This window comes from Saccopteryx leptura, chromosome 11 (assembly GCF_036850995.1).
Source record: "Saccopteryx leptura isolate mSacLep1 chromosome 11, mSacLep1_pri_phased_curated, whole genome shotgun sequence".
Classification (NCBI taxonomy): Eukaryota; Metazoa; Chordata; class Mammalia; order Chiroptera; family Emballonuridae; genus Saccopteryx; species Saccopteryx leptura.
The window spans coordinates 13,397,904-13,419,834 of NC_089513.1; the positions used below are offsets into that span (position 1 = coordinate 13,397,904).

The 21,931-nt window shown below is 44.7% G+C and overlaps 1 protein-coding gene across 2 annotated transcripts in view; it reads left to right on the forward strand.

Annotated features, from left to right (window-relative positions):
• The first annotated feature begins 5,792 nt into the window (after window positions 1–5,792).
• The window catches only part of ALPK2 (alpha kinase 2), a 101,854-nt gene continuing 85,715 nt past the window's right edge, over window positions 5,793–21,931 (forward strand). For both annotated transcript variants that reach the window (XM_066352762.1, XM_066352763.1), the window contains exons 1-2: window positions 5,793–5,892; window positions 20,778–20,905. In XM_066352762.1, coding sequence (XP_066208859.1) covers window positions 20,797–20,905 — 109 coding nt within the window. In that variant the 5' untranslated portion in view covers window positions 5,793–5,892; window positions 20,778–20,796. The remainder of the gene's footprint in view (window positions 5,893–20,777; window positions 20,906–21,931) is intronic.

Here is a 21,931-nt window from a genome sequence, read left to right on the forward strand (position 1 = left end):
ACCTTGGGGTCAAGCTGGTGTCCTCAGGATGGAACTAGCGACCTCAGTGCTTCATGAGGAAGCTCTATGCACTGTACCACTGGCCAGGGCCATGTAGCAATTTCTTACCTGCAAAGAGTGGAAGTCCCTAAAGCAGGCGGGAACCTGAGACTCTTAGATACTTGGGTTAAGGAAAAGGCACAAATTGATTCAGTTCATTAGCACAGACCAAGTTCCATGAAAAAGAGGGAGCGGGCTTGATCTGAACCCAGCTTTATACTCTCTACTCTGCCGTGAATGCACAGTGAATAAGTGCAGGTGGGGGGGCTTTATTCACAAAGGAAAACCCCAAAAGAAAAAGGTTGGTTTTTTTTTTAATGGTGATAAAATTAACATAATACTTGCCATGTTCACTATTCTTAAGTGTGTAGTTGAGTCGTGTTAAGTATACACACATTGCTGTGAATAGATCTCCAGAACTCTTTCATCTTGCAAAACTGAAGCTTTGTACCCATCAAACAACATCTCCCCTTTCCCCAGATACAATTTCTGTTACGTAAAAATTCATAATTTCTGTATTTCAAAACTTCACATATAAAAGGGCAAACCACAATGGGAAGATAGAACCTTCCTGCAGCATGTTACGTATGAAGTGCTTTCACGCGTGCAGAAGGAAAACACTCAAAAGCAACACTGGCCAAAAAAAAAAAAAATTGAAAAGACAATTCATAAAAGCAAAAGAGCCAATAAACCTAGAAAATAATATACTGCTCACAAAACTTAGGGGATATTTTATTGCTTCATCTTCATTTTTAAATAGCCCCTAATTTTTGTGAGCAGTATATTTATCCTCATTACTAATCACAGAAATGTGCATTAAAATACCAATTTTGCTTCTCAAGTTGGCAAAAACATTTTCAGTGACAGTGCTCAGCACCAAAGCTCTCGTAAGATGGGCGGGCTCACATGTGCTGGTAGACACACAGGCAGTACAGCTGCTGGAGTTCTGTCTGGCAGTATATTTCAAAACCCTAAAATATTCATAACCTTTCACCCACTGTCACTTTTAACATCTTGTCCTTAGACAAGAGTGATGTGCCCAAAGGCTTATTTACAAGAATGTGTTTCACCTCATTATTTATAAAAACAAAATACAAAAGCAATCAAAATATCTAACAGTAGCACACTGGCCACAAACAGTATAACACAGTCAAATGACAGAATAGTATGGAAACTTTCTTGAAGGATTCTTAATGAGAGGTTCAGGATAAGTGAAAAAAGAAAAATAATGAGGAGAAAAGAAAACTGTATGTCTGCGCATGTGCAAACGGAAAATAGGGAGAAATATACCAAGATAGGGGCTAGCTAGGGATGGTAGAAGATTTGAAACTTTCAAAGTCAAAATAGTAAACATTTTCTGTAATGAGTATGCAATTTTCAGTAATACGTGTGCATTGCTTTTACAACCAGAAGAAAAGCCTTGAAAAAGGAAAATTTATAAAATACTTAACACATATAACATATAAAAATACTGTACATGTTTTTTTGAGAGAGGAAGAGAGAGGGGGAGAGAAGCATCCACTCGTTATTCCATTTAGTTCTACACCCATTGACTGTTTCTCATACATGCCCTGACCAGGGCCAGAACTGGTGGCCTTGGGGAGAGACCTCAGAACAAGCTAGAGATGTCAGTGCTCTAGGACAGTGGTCCCCAACTCCCGGGCCGCGAACTGGTACTGGTCCATGGGCCATTTGGTACCGGTCCACAGAGAAAGAATAAATAACTTACATTATATCCGTTTTATTTATTTTTAAGTCTGAATGATGTTTTATTTTAAAAAAAATGACCAGATTCCCTCTGTTACATCTGTCTAAGACTCATTCTTGATGCTTGTCTTGTAAGTTTGACAATTATATTTAAAAATATCACAGTTTTGGGGTTTTTTTTTTGTATTTTTCTGAAGCTAGAAACGGGGAGAGACAGTCAGACAGACTCCCGCATGCGCCCGACCGGGATCCACCTTGGCACACCCACCAGGGGCTACGCTCTGCCCACCAGGGGGCGATGCTCTGCCCATCCGGGGCCTCGCTCTCTCCCGACCAGAACCACTCTAGCGCCTGGGGCAGAGGCCAAGGAGCCATCCCCAGCGCTCGGGCCATCTTTGCTCCAATGGAGCCTCGGCTGCGGGAGGGGAAGAGAGAGACAGAGAGGAAGGGGGGGGGGGTGGAGAAGCAGATGGGCGCCTCTCCTGTGTGCCCTGGCCGGGAATCGAACCTGGGACTTCTGCACACCAGGCCGACGCTCTACCACTGAGCCAACCAGCCAGGGCCTTAAAAATATCACAGTTTTTACGCCGGTCGCATAATTTTATTTTGTGCATTTATCCACCCCACCCTAAAGGCCAGTCCGTAAAAACATTTTCTGATATTAAACCGGTCCGTGGCCCAAAAAAGATTGGGGACCACTGCTCTAGGATGTCTCTCTGTCTACTATGCCGCCAGCCAGGACTGCAAATCGTTTTAACAATTTAAATTTCCACATACTGTTCAACTTATTAATTTGACTTGGTATTTGGGAAATGGAGCCTGGGGTTCAGCATACACATTTGTGAAAAATTGGAATTTTGCTTCTGTTCTGAAAGTTGTAATACTGTTTTTATGGCTATTTTTAAAAACTGAAACTAAATAAACTGTTGAATTTTTCCATGGAAGTTTGAATCTCCCCCCACATACTTAGACTATCCTATGTAGTTAAATGGAATTTTAATGTGGTTTCGATAGTTGTAGTTTTAGGTGGCTGAAATACGGCCCTTCAGAAACGTGATGAACTAAATACTTCTCTAAGGTGTTGTGTGAGCCTAAATACCATTTATAGTGTGGATACTCTGGGGCAAAATGAAATCCAAATTCCAAACAACATTCATATGTCTGGACAAGTTCCTTTCATAAAACTGACTTTTTAAATTGTTATTTTGCAAATATTTAAAAATATCACGTTCTCATGAAGGATTTTATAAAAATCTGTTACCTGGGGTGAAAAGCACCATGAAAGTCTTAATTACTTTAATAACTTTTTTTTTTTTTTTGCCACTGTACTTGAGACCAAAAATAGCCGGTTGAGTCGACCTACCTGAGTGACTGGCAGCCCTTTAAAATATGGGAAGTTGCATGAAGGTTACAGATACCTAATTCAGGTCATGTCCATTTAGCAAACACAGTGCACAAAAGTCAAGAACCCCAGGACCCTGGATGGGGATGAACTGTTGAGAGAAGGAAAGTGAGTTGATGCTGGGGGACCCCCCCTCCAACGTTGGCTGCTCCCTGAAGCAGGAGAGACCTGCCCAGCTCCAGCTTGGCCCAAGGACCCTGGCAGAAAATCTGATCTGACCTGACATGTGATTGGTACCAAGCCTCAGCCAAGAATGTGCTCTCCTGGGAAGGGCATTTACTGTGTGTACCACTAAACACGAACGTTTGGGGACCTTCTGTGCCAGGAGGAATAAAATGAGCAGATAAACCCCTCACATACCGATCCAAGCCCAAGTTTTGGGAGCAAAGAGCAGCTTAAGAACCTAATAAATCTGCTTTAAATATTCAGATCAGTTGGGAACTGAGTCAGGTGCCAGTCCTCTGCAAGCCTAGAGTGGCCGGTGAATTGCGCAGCACCCTTTCATTCGAGAGGCCAAGAAAATAACAGAGCCCAACAAAAGCCTTTCAGGAGAAGGGGTTAAAAAAAGATCTAATTCAAACATACATTTCCAGCTCTTCACAAATTAGGTTTGTTTTTCTTCTCCTATAGCTTCAGAAAAAGAGATTGCTTAAAACAAACTTTCTTATATTTCATGTTACTTACTGGGAATGATGCTAACCATTTTTAGGTCTTTAAATCACAAACTCGTGTATGTTTTAGCACAACTAGAGGGGCACAAATATATGCCTCTTTTCTCTTTTCCACAACTTCCCTCCTTCCATCTCCTTCCATCTCCTTCCATCTCCTTCTATCCTCTCCTTCGAATAATCACAGAAAATTCAGAATAGCGTCCCAGCCTAATTGAGTTTGATCCCAGGAATAATTCTCTTCCGTTCCCGCTCTCCTAAACCTAAGATCAAAACAGAAATTCTAGGCTGCAGGCAAATGAGGTGAATCATGACACAAATACAGGCAAGTCCATTTCATATTATATAAAAAGTCCTCTCTCCTTAACTTTAGTTCACTCGGAGGTGTAAGCAAGGAGTTGAAAGAGTCCATCTTTCAAACTGTTTGTGCAGAACAAAATTAAGTTTCATAACGATTGTCAACGTTTCGATTCAGGGACTCCCAGGCAACTCTGTTTAAGAGCCCCTTGTGTTCATCACTGTCCTGGGATTGTTCCCTTTTGTCTCTGCCCTATCCTGCTGCTGTGCTCTAATATTTGTTTCTTTTTTATCACCTCACCTTCCTCCTTTCTTCACTCTCAACTTTAAGTTATTTCTTCTTATCTAAAAAGATCCTCTGAAGAGCCTCCAGCTTTAAATAAAACCAACAGATACCTACAGTCACCAGGATTTGGTCATTTCTGCGCCGTTACATTTCATAGATGTGTCCCCAAAGAAACAGTCATTGTTTTAGTGTCTCTCAGCTATAGATACCGTTCTTCTCACACGAGGATAAGATTGAAAAATGGATCATACCAACCATACACTTCTTGATATGAAGTTGTAAATGATTTTTTTTCTCTTGTAAAAAGGTTTATTCTGTTGAGTTCTAGTGACGCATGCTCTGTGCCGTGCATAAAAAACAATGTGCTTTTCAGGATTGTGCCGGGACAGAGTGAATATTCACAGTTATGTCCCTTTCAAAGTCAACCACTCAGAGCTGCTAATTTTAGCCCTCTCCTTGAGTTTCATAGAGGTTTCTTTCTAAGCTGAGAGTTTCCAGGTGTGGTGCATTAAAATACTTTTGTGGAGAGGCGAAGTAGTTACAGAAGAACACTTGAGTTTTCTATGTTCTTTCTTGGATGTGGACAAAATTCAGTGAAGGAAATGCCCACGTTCCAAAGTCTGCTTGGCCAAGAGGAACGATTCCTGACAATCCTAAGGAACGGGGCTCATGGTATTTCTATGTATTTTTTCTGGTCTTCCTCTAGTCTCTTCTTACTACTGTAGTTAAATAGGAAGAGAGAGGCTGTGTGTGGGGGTGGGGTGGGGGAGAGGAGGACTGCTGTAAGGGGGGGAGGAAGGTGGGTCCTGCCTTCCTGCGGCTTCTGCTTTTCTTAGAGAACGACTGTAATACCAACCGGTTCTACATGGACAACACAACTGTGCGCCCCCCTGGCCCCCCTGCATGGGTTTCCTATGTGCACTTCAGATGCCTGATACCCTTGATGGAAGGGCTGGTGTTAGCCCGCCCTTAATCACTTTATCAGGCAGCAAGATTTTGCTTTTCTAAGAGGCAAGCAGCTAACCCCGAGGTCCCACGTGGCCTTTGCAGAGTGCTGCTCAGTCTCCTGAGACATCAGTGACAGCCCGTCTCTGGGTTTCGTCAGCTCGCTGGCGCTGCGTTTCAGCAGCCCCTGTGCCAGGGCCTCCCCGGCGTCAACAACAAGTGTCGCACCTACTGCAGGAACAGCCCTCAAGTTTCATCACAGGGATGCTAAAAAATATTCTCAGGCCTCAGCAATGACCTAGTTCATTCGAGGCAGGGAAAAATGCTCCCCTGGGCACGGCAGTTTTCCTCTTAGGGAGATGGGCGCTTTTATGGAAACAGACCCAACTGTGCTCGACCTGTTCGTGGAAAAGTCCCCGGCCCTGTAGTTCTTCTGAGTCCCCAGGCCCGGGAACAGGGACACCCAATCAATGCCTCCCACACGGCCCGGGGAGCCCACAGCCGAGGCAGCTCTCCTGTCACATCTCTGGGACAAAAAGTATTGAAAAGTAAGTATTTAGACTTTGGTTTTTACATAAAAAATAGCTGTGTGCTTTCAGTAGGGAGCTGTTTACAATTTCTACAACAGAACAAAGCAGATTGTGTCCACAGAACAAGATGAGACTGTGAGATTACTCTGAGTAATGGCTATATGGCATAGTTGTGTCTATAGGGCTTTTAAGTAGCCAAATTCTCGTTTTCAGTTTGGGCCCCTTTTGGAAAATTATTATTATTTTAATGTTTGCTTATTTTGGCTTGCCAATAATTTTAAGAGATTCTTTCACAGCATGGCTATCTCATAATTAGAAAGACAGACATATAGGATGGCTCAAGGGAGTGATTTGTAAAGGTTTTGCAAAATACCATGATAAGTTGAGGTAACTATGCAGTTAACTCAGGCCCCAGATACTTTTGCCTGAAATATTTGGGTATTTGAGTCAAAAGTTATTCCTTTTACTTGGGTTATCATGATGAGTAAAAGTCCCCCCTTTCTGAGTGGACACAGCAGTATCTTGTCTGACCACAGGAGTCACGTTACTGAAAAGCTATCAGGCATTTCAAAATGGCTGCTGCAGACGTTCACTGAGGCATTAAAATAGATCTTCTCTCCTTTTCTTTCTTTCTATCTTTTTTTTCTTTCTTTTTGTTGTGGTAAGAACAGTTAACGTGAGATTTATCCTCTTAATGCATTGTTAAGTGTACAATACAGTATTCTTAACTAGAGACACAATGTTGTACTCAAGTTGCTACATAGATGTTTTAAAATTTTAAGACAAAAAGTCAACCAAAAAAAAATCCGCCCATCAAATGGCACCACTGTCACATTCGTTACATTTTAATGAACACATCCAAAATTTAAAACCACTGATTAAAGGTGTCAGTTACAGACATCTAGCAATCATTTAAAAATAGATAAAAGCAAGAACAGCACTTAGAGCTGCTTCGGCTCTGATTCTTTTCCTTCCACAACCTTTCCCTTGAGAAAAAGGGAGGCCTCATTTTTAAAGGTTAATTGCCCGGGAATGGGAAGAGACGTTCTAGAACCGCATCCCAGCCAGGGGCAAGTCAAACGAACGCCTTCGCTGTGAGGCTTCCGATCTGAACCCCAGGATGTTGTAGGCTGCCTTCTGAATCAACGAGTTGACAAGTCCTAAGTAAGAGTCCCTAACGGTCAATAAACACATTCAGATCTTGGAAATCTGGATTTAAAACAAACTAAACGTATTTTAGTTCCTAAATTACATTGCCCTTTTGAGGATTTTGCAAAACATCTAATCACAGTTTGGGGAAAGATTTTTAGGCACAGTTGAATTCTGATTTTCATCACCTGCAAAGATCACCCTCCCCTAACTTAATTCATTTTTAACAGCCCCTTGCACACTTACTTGTAGATACCAGCCTGTGCAAGGAGGTGTGGCCGGGTATGAATCGGGGTGGAGATGGGGAGAAGCTGGTTGTTCCAAGGAAGGAAGCCCAGTCTCTGGAGTCACATCCTGACTCTAGTACAGCTCCTCAACCTGTCTGAGCTCCAGGATGCTCATCTGCAAAAGGAAGGCGACAACATCCTCTGTGACAGGGTTGATGGGGGTCAGATGGGTAAACACCTCTAAAGTAACTGTCACATTGTACTTCACAAGGCTAGTTCTTCTTCTTGGCGAATTAAAAACTCTCTTTCTCTCTCTCTCACACACTTTCTCTCTCTACCCTAAGACTTGAGAACGCTTTTATGATGTAAACTATAAAGTAATAGGAAGTATACATTTTTGACATTAATGCAATAATCAAACAAAAATAATGATGAAAATTAGATTGTTTTGAAGAAAATTCTGTACTTGAAAACAATGTTTGAGAACAAAATTAAAAAAACAGTGACCATTTAAAATGCATCTACAATAAATAAGAAAAACCATTTTTGTCTGAAAATGGTTGACAATGTGTTTATTGTCTATAAAGAGAGGTAGAGATTTATGACCATCACCCAGAAATGCTTTTTAGTACATATCAGTACTGTATTTGAATATGAGTTTTCATGAATCCACAGGAATGGAAGGTGAGGGTAAGTCTCTCTGCACACAAGATGATATCTGTGATTCTGATGAAAACTCAGGCACAAGCCCAGCCTTTTCTCAAAGATTGTCGTGGAGCCCAGCATTGATTCCCATTCTGCTTAGACACAGGCACTGTAGTGCTAGTGGGGTGAGAATATGCTGAAACGGACTGGCCATGGGTGGCTGAGCAGAGACAGTAGCTGAGTGGGTCATCTCAGGAGTGGCAGCTGGAGTTTCGAGGTCAGGGATGAAGGTTCAAAATGAACAGGGTGCTCCCTCATCCTGGGGTGAGGGCAAGTCAGGCACAGAGGGATGGAGCGGACAAGAATCACAAGCAGGGCTCATAGGATAGCTCTGAAGAATCTTATCAATGTCTCTATTATTGCCTTTGTTGTTGCCAAGATGCCCCAAAGCTTTTCCTGGGCACATCAAAGCATCTTTTTTTTTTTTTAATTTTTTTTTTTTATGGAGACAGAGAGTGAGTCAGAGAGAGGGATAGACAGGGACAGACAGACAGGAATGGAGAGAGATGAGAAGTATCAATCATTAGTTTTTCACTGCGTGTTGCAACACCTTAGTTGTTCATTGATTGCTTTCTCATATGTGCCTTGACTGTGGGCCTTCAGCAGACCAAGCAACCCCTTGCTGGAGCCAGCGACCTTGGGTTCAAGCTGGTGGGCTTTTGCTCAAACCAGATGAACCCGTGCTCAAGCTGGTGACCTCGGGGTCTCGAACCTGGGTCCTCTGCATCCTAGTCCAATGCTCTATCCATTGCGCCACCACCTAGTCAGGCAACATCGACGCATCTTGATAAATTCTTTGTTTGAGATACTGACAGGTTCAGAAGACACCCTTTTATTCTGGGTTGAGTTCTGCCAAAAAAGGAAATTTGTAAATACAGAAGTATAAAAAATAACTTGGGAGAAAGTGATCATGTCATCTTAGGATCGGCAAACATCAGAGAGTAAATGTCCAACCTACATGACAGAAAAGAACAGGTAAAAATGTTTAGAGCCCTCACTGAAGTTTCTGCTGATGCACAGCCCCCTGGGACAGCCCCCAGTGACCTGGAGACTTTGGACATCAGGTCAAAAAATGGACACAGTGTGCAGAGATGACAGTTCTCAATCTTTCCCTTCTGAATACAGAGCAAACTCCACCTCCCAGGGCCATCTCCTCTATGGCTGCAGCCAGCATGTCCAGGGGCACACAACTCACCTTGATCTTCCCTTGATCTGCAGTCCCGCTCTTGGATAACCAGGCTCGTTCGCTCCTCAGTCGGTAGTTTAACATCTTCCTCTAGTCCAGCGGTTCTCAAACCTTAAAGTGCAACCAAATCTAGAGAGCTCATTCAAACACAGGTGACTGGATCCCACCCACAAAATTTCTGATTCTGAAGGCCCCAAGAATTCACTTTTTTGAGGGGGGGGGGATATTTTTCTGAAATGAGAAGCCGGGAGGCAGAGAGAGAGACTCCCACATGTGCCTGACCAGGATCCACCTGGCAAGCCCACCAGGGGGCGATTCTCTGCCCATCTGGGGTATTGCTCTGCTGCAACCAGAGCCATTCTAGCACCTGAGGTAGAGGCCATGGAGCCATCCTTAGCACCCGGGCCAACTCTGCTCCAATGGAGCCTTGGCTGCGGGAGGGGAAGAGAGAGACAGAGAAAAGAGAGGGCGAAGGGTGGAGAAGCAGATGGGCAATTCTCCTGTGTGTTCTGGCCGGGAATTGAACCGGGGACTTCCACACGCTGGGTCGATGCTCTCCTGCTGAGCCACTGGCCAGGGCTGAGAATTCACATTTTTGACAAGTTCTCAGGTAATGCTGATGGTGTGGTCCAGGACCACACTGCGGAGAACCGCTGCTTTAACCATTTCCTTGAACTGTAATTCCTAAAGAAGAGCTATTTACACTTGTACTTTCTAGTCATTAAACTTGCCTACTTCTCAGAGATGCCGAGGCCTGGCCACAGAATGCTACAGCTGTGGAGAAGAGAAACCCATCAGGTGTCCTTCGGACAAATGTGTCTGTGGGGAATACTGAGTGTGGGGAGGACACTGAGGTGAGCCATCAGTCACTTTGGAGGGGGCTGTTTCTTTTTCCAGCTAAAGCTGTCAGGGTAGGCTTCAAGGGCAAGCTAGCACTTGGGTTGGAGTTCGAAAACTTGTAGGATTTGAAGATACAGAGAGGAAGGTGGTCCTTCTGTAAAAAGAAAACAAACAAATGAAAAAACACAACACAACATGGAGGGTAGAAAGAGATAGAAAGAGATTGGAAACCAGAAATTCATTTAGGCTAGGCTTTCTACAGTCATCCCCAGAACTTCCTTGGAGAAGCATTCTTTGATTCAGCTATCGGATCTTAAATCCTTTCCTTCCATCTGTAACTTGGGGAAGGCATGTCCAATGTGGAGATCCGGAATGGAGGAACTGTGGCAGGAATCTCAGGCATCACAGGACGGGAGGAGGTGTGGATGCTTTAGGATGGATGCTTTCTAGAAGTAACAAAAAGTCAGCTCAAACTAGCTTAAACGGGAGCGGGATTTATTGCTCACACAGCTGAAAAGTCCAGGATTTGGTCGGGACCCCAGCTCTGGTTCTCTGCGTTTCTGGAGACTGTACTCTTCTCTGGGCTGTGGTTTCAATCTGAGGCTGGCTTTCTCGGCCTCACATGGTTATCACCTCCTCTGGGGGTCCGCATGCTTTCTTTCCTTAGAGGACAGAGTGAAAGACTTAAGCTTTGCACTGATTGGATCACCCCAAACTACTTTCTGGAGAGAACCGTGTGCTGATTGACTTAGACTTATTAATAAACCAATCACCAGCAAGAGAGTACTTGGTCAGTGTAGATCAATTAGCACCCAGCAAGCAGGAAGGGCATGGACCAGCCCGCCTGGCACCAGGCTTGAGTGGTGGGAGAGGCAGGGAATGGGGTTAGCTGGGGCAGCAAAATGGCCCCTTTGGGAGGTTTGGGATATTTTGGAGAAAGTCCTCTAAAGGTGTACCATCTCTTCCTTAGCCACCAGGTTAGCCGTGGGTTGCTTCCTGCTGGAAAGGGTTAGGATGGGCCTGCTTTAACCTCTAGCCGGGACATGTTAAGATACCCTGCCTTTACAGGGAATGAAGCCTTGGATGCAGGACCCGCCTCCTCGCCAGGTGCTTGTCATTGGGGGCAGGGCTCCTAATAAGGCACACTTTACTAAAGAAAATGCGATGAAGAATGATTTAAAAAAAAAATATTCAGAAAACAGGGCAAGTGGAGGCAAAAATGAAAAGTTTTCTCCTAAGACCTCCTGACCGGCTGGGTTGAAGGATGAGGGTAGAAGGTGAGACACTCTGTCCCCACAACTGACGTCCTTTAAGCAAACCACTGAGAGGTAGTTTGTTCAGCATACTCCATCCAGGCCCAGTTCTCACACCAGGGCAGGCTTATTCTCGCCCACTCCAGGGCAGGGAGGAGAAAGGGACTTCCCCAGGTCCTCTCCTCTGCTGGCCCAGCCTGAAATTCCGCAGGGAAACACCACACCTCCTGGTCCCATTTAAAATGAACATTCTCCAAAGGAGTTGCTCCTGTTTGTGCTCCAGGTGGAGGAAGGGAGCATTAGGACACAGGTTGTGTGGGAGGATGTGGAGGACAGAGGACAAGGAGGAGGGACTGGAGAGAGGGTTGGTGATGACCCTGACGACACAGGCCTACATTGAGTGCAACTCTCAGCACACTATGTTCAACCTCAAACCACAGTGATCTTTATCCATGAATTCACAGAAGCTGGTCTCATTAACAACACGGTCATGCCCTGTGTATTACCGCATCTTGGTCTCTCCTCTCTTGCCCGTCTTCGCCCTGAGCGAGCACAGGATAATAAGACAGGCAGAGGAATGCAGGCTGCCAACATAAGTTGAAAATCAGAAGCAAGAATCGGGGACTCTGTTGCTTACAAGCTGTGTGTCCTTTGAAAAGTTGCTTAACCTGTCTGTGTTTCAGTGGGTGTTTTTCTTTTCTTTTCTTTTTTTTTATTTATTTATTCATTTTAGAGAGGAGAGGGAGAGAGAGAGAGAGAGAGAGAGAGAGAGAGAGAGAGAGGAGAGACAGAGAGAGAGAAAGGGGGAGGAGCTGGAAGCATCAACTCCCATATGTGCCTTGACCAGGCAAGCCCAGGGTTTCGAACCGGCGACCTCAGCATTTCCAGGTCTTCGCTTTATCCACTGCGCCACCACAGGTCAGGCTCAGTGGGTGTTTTTCAATTGTAAAATCAGAGGAGGTGCTAAACACTCCCAGGTTTCATTTAACCTTGGGCTATTTTTATTATTATTATTATTAGCTCTCCTTAAAGAGTTGAAAACTGCCACAGATTTTAAATAGCAGGGAACAGGAGTACCAGTGGGAATACTTACTTTTACAAACTATAGAAATGTTCCCTGAAAGTATAGTCTTTACTTTTAAACCTTAAGATAAAAAAAGTTCAAAACTAATGCTGATGGCCGAGAAGCAGCTGCAGCTGTGCTCACAGTGCCCGAGTCTCCGTGCCAGGCGCACGGCCGGGCACACGTAGTTGCTCACTATTAACATTGAAAAGTTAAATTGTATTTGTTTATTGGGTAACATTTATAAATAAACATTCAACAGGATATGCAGAGACCATCACAGTCCTCAGCTAGCAACCTGCTTTTCCTCAGACACAGGGCTTGGGGGTAACCAGGTTACCAGTTTCCTGTGTATTTCTACAATCATCATGTGTACAAATAAGCACATTGGAAAGTTTTTCTTTTCTTGCTTATGCAAGTGATAGCATACTACACTCTCTTCTATACTTTATTTCACTTAACAATACATCTTGGGGATTATTCCGTACTAGTGCATACAGAACTACCTTATTTTAATGCCCATTACTATTAAAAGTGAAACATACCCTGGTATTGATATGCCATAGCTAGATTTCCATTACTTTTATTTTTTTTAGATTTCTATCAATGGACATTTAGGTGACTTCCAACCTTTTGCTATCACAAATAATGCTGCAAGGAATATAGCAGGTGCTTATTAGATGTTCTCTCCTTCTTTCTCTATTTTAAAATTTGATTTTATTGAGGCTTATTTGGCATGGTGCAGTAAGTGTTCAATGATGCTTTTAGCACTTTTGTCAAGGTGCACAATCGTTGCCGTAGACCAGTTTTCGAACATTTCCCTCACCTCCCAGATGTCCCTTGTGCACGTTCATTGTCAATTAACGTCCCCTCCAGTGCCTCCACTTCCAGCAACCATTAATCTGCTTCTGGGCTCTGTAGCTTCTTTGGACATTTTGTATAAATGGAGTCATATAGCATGTGGTGTCTTGTGTCTGGCATCTTTCACTAGATATAGTAATAGCAATGTTTTTAAGGTTTGTCCATGTTGGACCATGGATCCTCGTCTGTTTCTTATTATTCCATTGTAGGGGTAGACCGTATTTTGTCTGTCTGTTTACTAGTTGGGTATTCAGATTGTTTCCAATGGCCATTTAACCATTTAACTTATTTCCAATTTTTGGTAATTATGAATAATTCTGCTAAGAACATTTGTATGCAAATTTTTGTGTGGATATACGGTTTCATTTCTCTTGGGTGTATATCTAGGAATGGAATTTCTGGGTTTTTTGGTAAGTTTATGTTTAACTTTTTAAGAAATTGTCAAACTGTTTTCCAAAGGGTCTGTACCATTGTACGTTGCCACCAACCGTGTTTGAAGGTTGTTTTTTTCCCATGTCCTTGCCCACATGTGCTGTCTATTTTATTATAGCCATTCTAGTGGGTGTGATGTGCTCTCTCATTGTGGTTTAACTTGCATTTCCATAATGACTAATGATGCTGAGCATCTTTTTTAAGAGCTTATTTTCTTGCCTTCATTTCTCACATACAATCCTAAAAGTCTGCGCAAGAAAGAGAACAACACGTGAGCTCCAATACCAGGACTCTTATCTCAGCCCTGCTATCACATGCAGTGAGGAATTAGGTTTGTCACATCAACCCACTAAAGTTCCCTTAAGCTTCCAAGTCACTGTCTGTGAAACAGAGAGGAACATCTACCTGGTAATTTAGCTGTGAGGATTAAATGGCATGATGTCCAAGAAGTGCCCAGCCTGGGGGTGACACATAGAAGGCATTCCAAATACCTTAGTGGTCCCCCTACCCCCCACCTGCTCTACTTCCCTCCTCCCCACAAAATTTCCAAAATCCATCTTGGTGGGGGTACTTTTCCCTAACTAATATGGAACTGCTATTAAGTGGCAGTGGGTGTGGCACCCAATTCTATAGTAACTCAGATGGCAAATTCAGGAACCCAAATGCCATTGGATTAGGCTGGGTAATCAGAACTAATCCCTCCTGTCCCCAGTGAGAAAGCACTATGACAGCTGGCTTTCCTGCCCGCTCTGCAAACCTGGTTACCGTTAACTGCGTGTGGCTCAGAACTCGTCACTGACCCCTTCAGCGGATGGCAGGCACATGGCCAGCTCTCTGCGGGGGATGGCCGATTAGCCCAAATAAAACCTGGCTTCCATCGAGAGCTTTTAATGTTCAAAGAATTCTCCCATAACCTCTTCCCTGTTCTCCAGTTTGAGAGGAAGATATTTTTGTAATTCTGTTGACGTTAAACCCAAAGCCCCTGATAGCTTATATAGTGCTTACTATACTAGTCAGAAGAGCTTTATACACAGTCACTTAATTTTCCTAACAGTTAAATGACGTAACTGCTATGCTCTTCGTTTTGCAGATGAGGAAATGAGGCAGAGAGATGATAAGCTAGTAAGTGGCAGAGCTAAGATGTGAACCCAGGAATCTGGGTTCTTCCTCACACATCCCTTTGCTACTCTGTTAATGGCCCCTCCCACTTTGGAATATCTAGCAAAAGGTAATATGTGAATACTCTTTTATCCAGCAGTCCCATTTCCTGATATTTAGTCTAGAGAACCACTTATGTGGCCAAGGAGGCATGTACTGCACTACTCTTTGAGACATATTTGTCATTCTAAAAAACTCCAGCCAAGATATAGGTCACCAACACAAGCACAGACAAGTTAAATCTGGTATTGCTATGCCATGCAGCAGTCTCATCAGTGGGCAGTTTTTAAAAAATGATGCAGCCATTTTTTAGGGTTGGCTTGACTTTGCAAGACTGCCAAAACTCACAGTGAAGTATGACAAGCCAACTGCTTTGGCAGGTATATACAGTTTAATGCCATACACACGACAAAATTATGTATATATAGTGAATTGACTATATATACATGAATAAATAGAAAGGGGCCCAAAGGACAGCAAATGCTTCCTCTTGGAAAAATACTGAGATAGGGGATAGCGCTTATGGGAGAGTTTCCCTTTAGATGCATTTTAAAGAATACGAATGTATGCATTTAGGATTTGTAGAATTAAAGGTTAAAAATGTTTTAAGAGAAAACACCCAGCTAAAAAACAAAAACAAGCAAGTCTTGTCTTCCTTGCAGTTGACGTGTTCTCTCTCTAAGGTTGCCTGTGAATGCCACCATGCCTCTTCTCCAAATGCCAGTAATTCAGTATTGGCTACCCACCTCTAGCAGAGAATGATAAATCTGTCTTTAAGGGTTCTCACCTTCGGAAGAGCCATGAAACCTGAAACACGCCTGACTTAACTGTTCTATCCTTTATAGTCTGCACTCCATGCCTGTGGTGACTGAACCAACTATGTGAGTCAACTGGTGTGTTCGTCAGTGTTGTAACCTGGGGGACTTCACTGTCAGGAAGCAGTCACCTGGGTAGGAGTCATAGATGATGCATAAGGTCCTCAATGTCACCCCCAACCCTTGACAGCTTGATTTGTCCTTTCTTCCCTCTCCATCCAGGTGGTATACCCTGAGAATGGAGGTGGTAGGAGTCAGGTCTTGCCAATTACAAATAAAGATGATTGTTATACCAGGGAAAAGTTTCAGACATTAATTGGTATATCTCTTACAAAAAATCATTGTGGTAACCTACAGTCTAAAAGGAAATTGATGAAACAAGTGAAGACTTTCCTTATAGTCCAATGACTGCCATCTTGAAAGCCAATTATGTAACTGATTCATTCTAGGCCATTGACGTACATTATTCTAATTGTTAGAACATTATCCTTATCTCCTTTTACAGATGAGGAAACAGGTTCAATCCCTCAACCAAGTAAGTGGCAGAGCTGGATGTAAATTTGTCCCAAGAAGTGACAAAGCCTGGGTTTGTTCCACAGTCCTATGATGCTTGCTGGTCAGGAGAGTTTTCCAGCCATGAGAGCCCCTTCCTTGCCCCTGACTCCCCTTGTCTGGGTAAGTCTCCTAAGAATGTGCAGAACCAGGGTATCATCCCATCGCCCTAACGGCGGATCAGACACAAAAAGGCCCGAAGTACCGGTACCTGCGACAACAGGAACGCACCTTGTACAGTGCTGAGATGCAGAGCTCGTCACACAGGACCACATGTTATATGATTCTGTTTACATAGAATGCCCAGGATAGGCAAGTCCATGGAGACAGAAAGGAACTTACTGATTGCCCAGGGCTGTAAGTTTGTTGGAGGGGAGGGTGGGAATATGGGGAGGGAGAAAACTAAGGGGTGTAGGAGTATTTTTTGAGGTGATGAGAATGCTCTGAAATGGATTGTGGTGATGATTGCACAACTTGGGATATGTTGAAAGCCATTGCATCGCACACTTTAAAGTGGATGAACTGCACGTGAATTATATTTATTTAACATGGTTGAAAAGGAAGTGTTGCAGAGATCTCAGCATAATTACCAGTCAACAAGTCAGATGAACTGGTGTTTCCAACGTGAAGTGCACTTAAACGTTAGCGCCAACACATAGATACAAACAACAGGGTAGCAATTCCCAGAGGAAAAGGGGGTATGGAGGTAGGGGGACGGGGCAGAGGGGGTAAAATAGGGGTGGAAAGAGACTTTGCATGGGGCGTGGGGGACTTGATGCAGTGGGTAGAGGGTGTTATATTGAATAGGACACTTGAAACCATGTCAACACAACAAATTAAAATTTAAAATTAAAAATAATTTTTAAAAAAAGATTTAAAAAAATCAGTGCTAACATTTACCGAACATGCACTTTTGTGCCTGGCACTGCACTAGTGCTTTACAGGCAATAAGTCCTTTACTTTTCACAAAAACCTATGAAGTACCCATGTGACAGTTGAGGAATCTGAGGCACAGGGAGCTTGTGACATTTGTTGAACTAGTAAGGGGTGGAGCCAGACGATGAACCCCGGGGAACCTGCCTCTGCAACTCTTAACCGCCTGTGCTATGTTGCCATTCAAAACGATAAATGCAAGTGTTAGGACTAAAACCTCTGCCTCCTGGTCCACTGCTTTCCGTGGGTAAGGAAGCCTGACTCTGTGCCACGTCTGAATCAATGTACTAACTGGGGAAACAATGTATATAAATAGCATATTCCTCATCTTTGGGAAATTTATCAGACCAGCAATAAATGCACAAAGTATCTTTCTTTGGAGGATGATTCTACATCTAAGACTCCGTCTTTGTCTCTGTAGCTTTTGTCTCTTTCTCTCTCTTTTTTTTCTGAAACTGTACTTTTATGTTTGCCAACCCTTGTTCCCTATTTTATACTGATTCAAGGACAGTAGATGAGATCATGAATACCATTTGTACTTCCAGTTGTGAAATACCATAAAAAGTTTAAAATTGGATTTGGGTTCCATTTTTTTCTTTTATGCTTACATTTAGCTCTGACATGATTTGTTCAATAATCCCAACAACTATCATCTTTTTTATCTTCACATCAAACCCATAGCTGCAGCTCCCATCACCAGCTCATACCTCCAAAATAAGATGAGTAAACACATGGGCATTAACAGCATAGCTTCTCTCCACACACGTTCTGCAAGGGCGGGCCCACGCTTCCTCAGCAGTGAGAGGACAGCCCGTCACCATTCATTTTTCTGGCTCTCTGTGTGCTGTTGGACTCACACCTGTTCTGGCTTATTCATTGATTCATTCAATCATTCAACAACACTCACCAAATTTTCTTTAAACATTTTCATTTTTGTGCAAGATGACTAGCCTAAAAGTTGTCTTTTGGATTTTTATATTTTAAGATGCTTCTTCCAACCTAGTTCAGAACAACTCTTCCATGAGAGATTCCTATGATTTCCAAGTAAATAGAAATGCACGTCAAACCTGGCTGGCCTTGTACCACATAGAGCCCTCCAAGTCCTCAGCCACCAAATGTACTTGTCATGTAATCTGGGCTGCAGGTGTCTCCTTGTCACCTTGCAGGTGAAGTCTCTTCCTTGTCTGTGCAACTAGTTTATAATCTACACCAAGAGGGGCTTATAACGCATGTAAACTAGGGACCCCCAGGTGGTCCCTAGTGGTCTCTGCGTGTTTGCATTTAAAATATCCAATAACTGCACATAACTGGAAATGCAATTCAAGTCTTTGTTAAAGAACGCCAAAATGATCCAATTAATCATCACAGAGCAAAACTGCTCAAAATCCTCTCTTGACTCTGTCTGGCTCAGGGTACCCACATATCCCCAGAGCTCTTCAAACTTTGCTCCCAGCCTATGCACTCTGTCCCACACTCAGTGGTTACTTCCTTTTTGATGCTAACATTACAACTTCTTCAACTTAACCACTTTTTCTACCCTTCATGTGTGGTAGTTAAACCTCAGGTCTAGGCAGAAAGTGGCTTCCTGCACACACTCCTTCTGAGGAAGGGAAGTGCATTCTCCTAAATTAATTTTTTTTAACCTTGATATTCAGAGAGGAGTTTTTGGGGGGAGGGAGGGATCTCCTATAAGGGTGGTTTCGGAATGCTTTGATGTTTTCAAGGACTGAAAACAGAACATCTACAAGGAACATCTCGAGATTAAGGAAATGCTGTGGGGACACCAGGAGCAGCAGGCGTGGCCTCAGGGGGCAGGACTAGCAGGCATCTGTGGGCAGAATATCCCGCAGGAGGCATCTGCCAGGCAGGGCCAGCTTCCTGGGCCCACAATCTGTGCCTTTTCACAGACAGGTCCCAATGCTTAGTTTAATGCTCCACTATTGCTGTCTTACCTATCTTAGTCCTAGTTGAACAAGAAGCTCCTTATATTCATCTTGAACCAGCCCCTGCAAATTATGTCGCCAGTCCTGAGCAGAGGCCAAGGTCCTGAAACATTGTTCACCACCCCTCCCCCTGTCCTCGTTCCCTCTATGACCACTCACTGCCCACTCATCAGGAGGTTGTCAGGTGCTGGTGAAACCTTGAATCATTGTCAGGGAGTTTGTTGGGCCAGTTGTTTCTCAGGGTACAAGGGACCACCTGGAAAAGTGAGAGAGATGAGGGAGGGACTGCTTTTGAATGGTTCACAGGCTGTTACACCCCTATAGAGAGAGGTTTACCTTTCTATGATACAGCTGAGGCTGTTTAGACCAAGCCTCTTCCACCAAGAGCTCAGCTAGCTCAGGCTTCTGTGTTAGGACTCTCGGTGCCCCTGGAGTCCCCATTCATAGCTTCTGAGGGCTCCTTTCCTGCTCCTGGTCCTGCTAAACGTGTCCTGCTGTGGGGTGGGCTTTCCTTTCCCTGAGTTCTATAGTGGCGTGTGAGAACCCGGCTCTGGTCAGAGTGAGATGTTATTTCCAGGCTTGGGGCTCTACGAAGGCTCGGTTTAGCAGAGCGGTCCTAGCACTGTGTTGGCTGGAGGACGGGGTTGAGAGGGTCCCCTGGGTTCAGACAGAACGGTTCTCAGGGCTGCCCCCTGTCTGTGAGCACTGTGCACTGCGCAGCTCCAGGGGTACCTTGCACACTTGGGGTGGCCTTCTGCACAGCCATGCTTATTGGGAAATCTAGCTGTCACTGCCTTTCCGGTCACTTGTTTAGTGCACGTGGAGCAGTACTTTCTCAATTTCAGAACCCGTCCCACCTGGGGATGCCTTTGCATTTCATCAACTCCTCCTTTTTGGGAGGCGAATAGGCATTTGTCATTTTTTAGTCCAATAGGAAAAGACTTTGAGGAGAGAGAGAAAGAGAAACGAGAGGCGGTGGCCCAACAGTAGCGCACGCGGTTGTCTTCCTTGTCAGTCTGTGCTCTGGATGTCCCGTGGTCCTTTAGGACTGGGGCGGCGGGGGGGGGGGGGGGTGTGGGGTTCTCAACCAGGGAGGCCCTGACATTATTGATTGTTACCTTCTGGGGGAAGGGTTGCCACTGACATCTAGTGGGTTGAAGCAGGGATTTGGCTCAACATCCTACAGTTCACAGGACAAACCCCAAAACGAAGTGTCTGTCCCGCGTGTCAGCAGTGGTATGGGTGAGAAAGCCTGGCAAAGTGTCACCAGTGAAAGGGGTTCTTGTCCACAACCCCCAAAATAGACATCAAGAGAAGAGGTGAAACAGATTCAAAAGAAGAGGTTTATTGAAAACAAGGGGGAGGGAAAGGAGAAGGAGAGGGAGCACGCATAAATGACAGCACGGCTTCCAAACTGTGTCCTGCCTGGCTTACCCAGGGCCGGGTGCTGCATGCAGGGGCAGAGCGGAGCTCTGTGCTTCCCAGGTCCCCCCAGGGCTGGGATCCCCTGGTGCAGGTGCAGGTGCAGGGCAGAGCTCTTTGGGAGTGCCTGGGGGGAAACTCCTCTAGGAGAGGCTTGAAAAATAACTGAAGAGCGCCCCCATCCATTTCAGCCAGACTCAGCCTCTCTCACGAGGTCTTCCCACCTGCCCACTGGTGCGAGCCCCAACCCAGCCTGGAATAAGCCCCAGAGGGCAGTGCCATGCTCCCCCTCCATTTCTCAGACTCCTGGGAAAGCCAGCGAAGTCCCAGAACAAATGGTGATGCTGGGGTTTTTATTTTTCAGAGTCACATGGCATGAGAGGATGGCAGACTCCGGAGGGCCCCAGAGGCACACGCTTTGTTTTTTATCAACGTTGCTCTCCCAGAAAGTTCCTGAGAAGTCAGACACTGTGCTTCGCTGCATAATATCTGGTAACCATCACTCGCTAATCCTCTGAAATCTCCCTGCCGAACAGGTTTTTTTGTTTGTTTGTTTCTTTCTTTTTGGCTCACAAAGGCATGCCTGAAACATCACTTGGGAAAATCACCTGGGAAGTTTCTCCTAAGTAGCCAGTTGAGCAACGAAACCGTCTCAGCTTTTCTTTCTAAAAGATTTCTTCCAGTCTGTTTCTGGAGCCATTTCAGTGACCGCCACCTCATGGGATGGCTCTCCCACGTGGGTTAGCCATGCGGGTCCCAGATGATCCGCTCTTCATTTTCTGTGGTGTGTGGGGATGGCACGAATAGCTTCCCTTCAGACAATTCGTCCAACTCTTCTTCCATTGTTCTTTTGTTGATCTCCCCAAACTGGCGAGATTCGCGTCCCCATGGCTTCCCTCCTTCGGGCGCATGGGAGTGGGCGGGGAAAGGTTCCAGCCCTGAAGAAGAAGCAGGGCCTGGAATTCTCCCTGGACGGGAGACTCACCCCAGGCCGACTCACAACTGGTGGCCCCAGAGTGACAAAGAGTTATTATTAAAAGAAAATAGAAGTGAAATAATTGGGTAGAAAAGTGGAAGCTGGTACCTTGTACAGTTTTTTATTTTCTTAGATGATGGCTCTACCCCTGAAAACACAGAGGCCCCAGGAGTGTTTTGTGGGGGAAGACAGGATATCCTTCTGCTCCTGATGCCTTTTTCTCAGTCCAGAGAGAAGAATCAGCCCCTGACAAGGCAGCACTTCCTCAGCTGAAGTTGTGATAAAATCTGGCCTTCTGCCTGGATGCTGGAGGGAAGAATGTGCGCTCAGGCGCCCTGAGCCCAGAGCTGAGCCCCCTCTTTCTTGAGGTTTGTCCCTAGGCCATTCAGACAGAGGGACAGGTACTGCTCCGCTACTGAGCCTTCAGAGTAGGGCCGCTGTGTCTTCCCAGGAAGCCCCGGGGTTTGGATGTGCCCTCAACTTGACGACCTGTACCCCACACACATTAGCCAGGTTCTTGGGAAACGTTGGAGGGGGCTCTC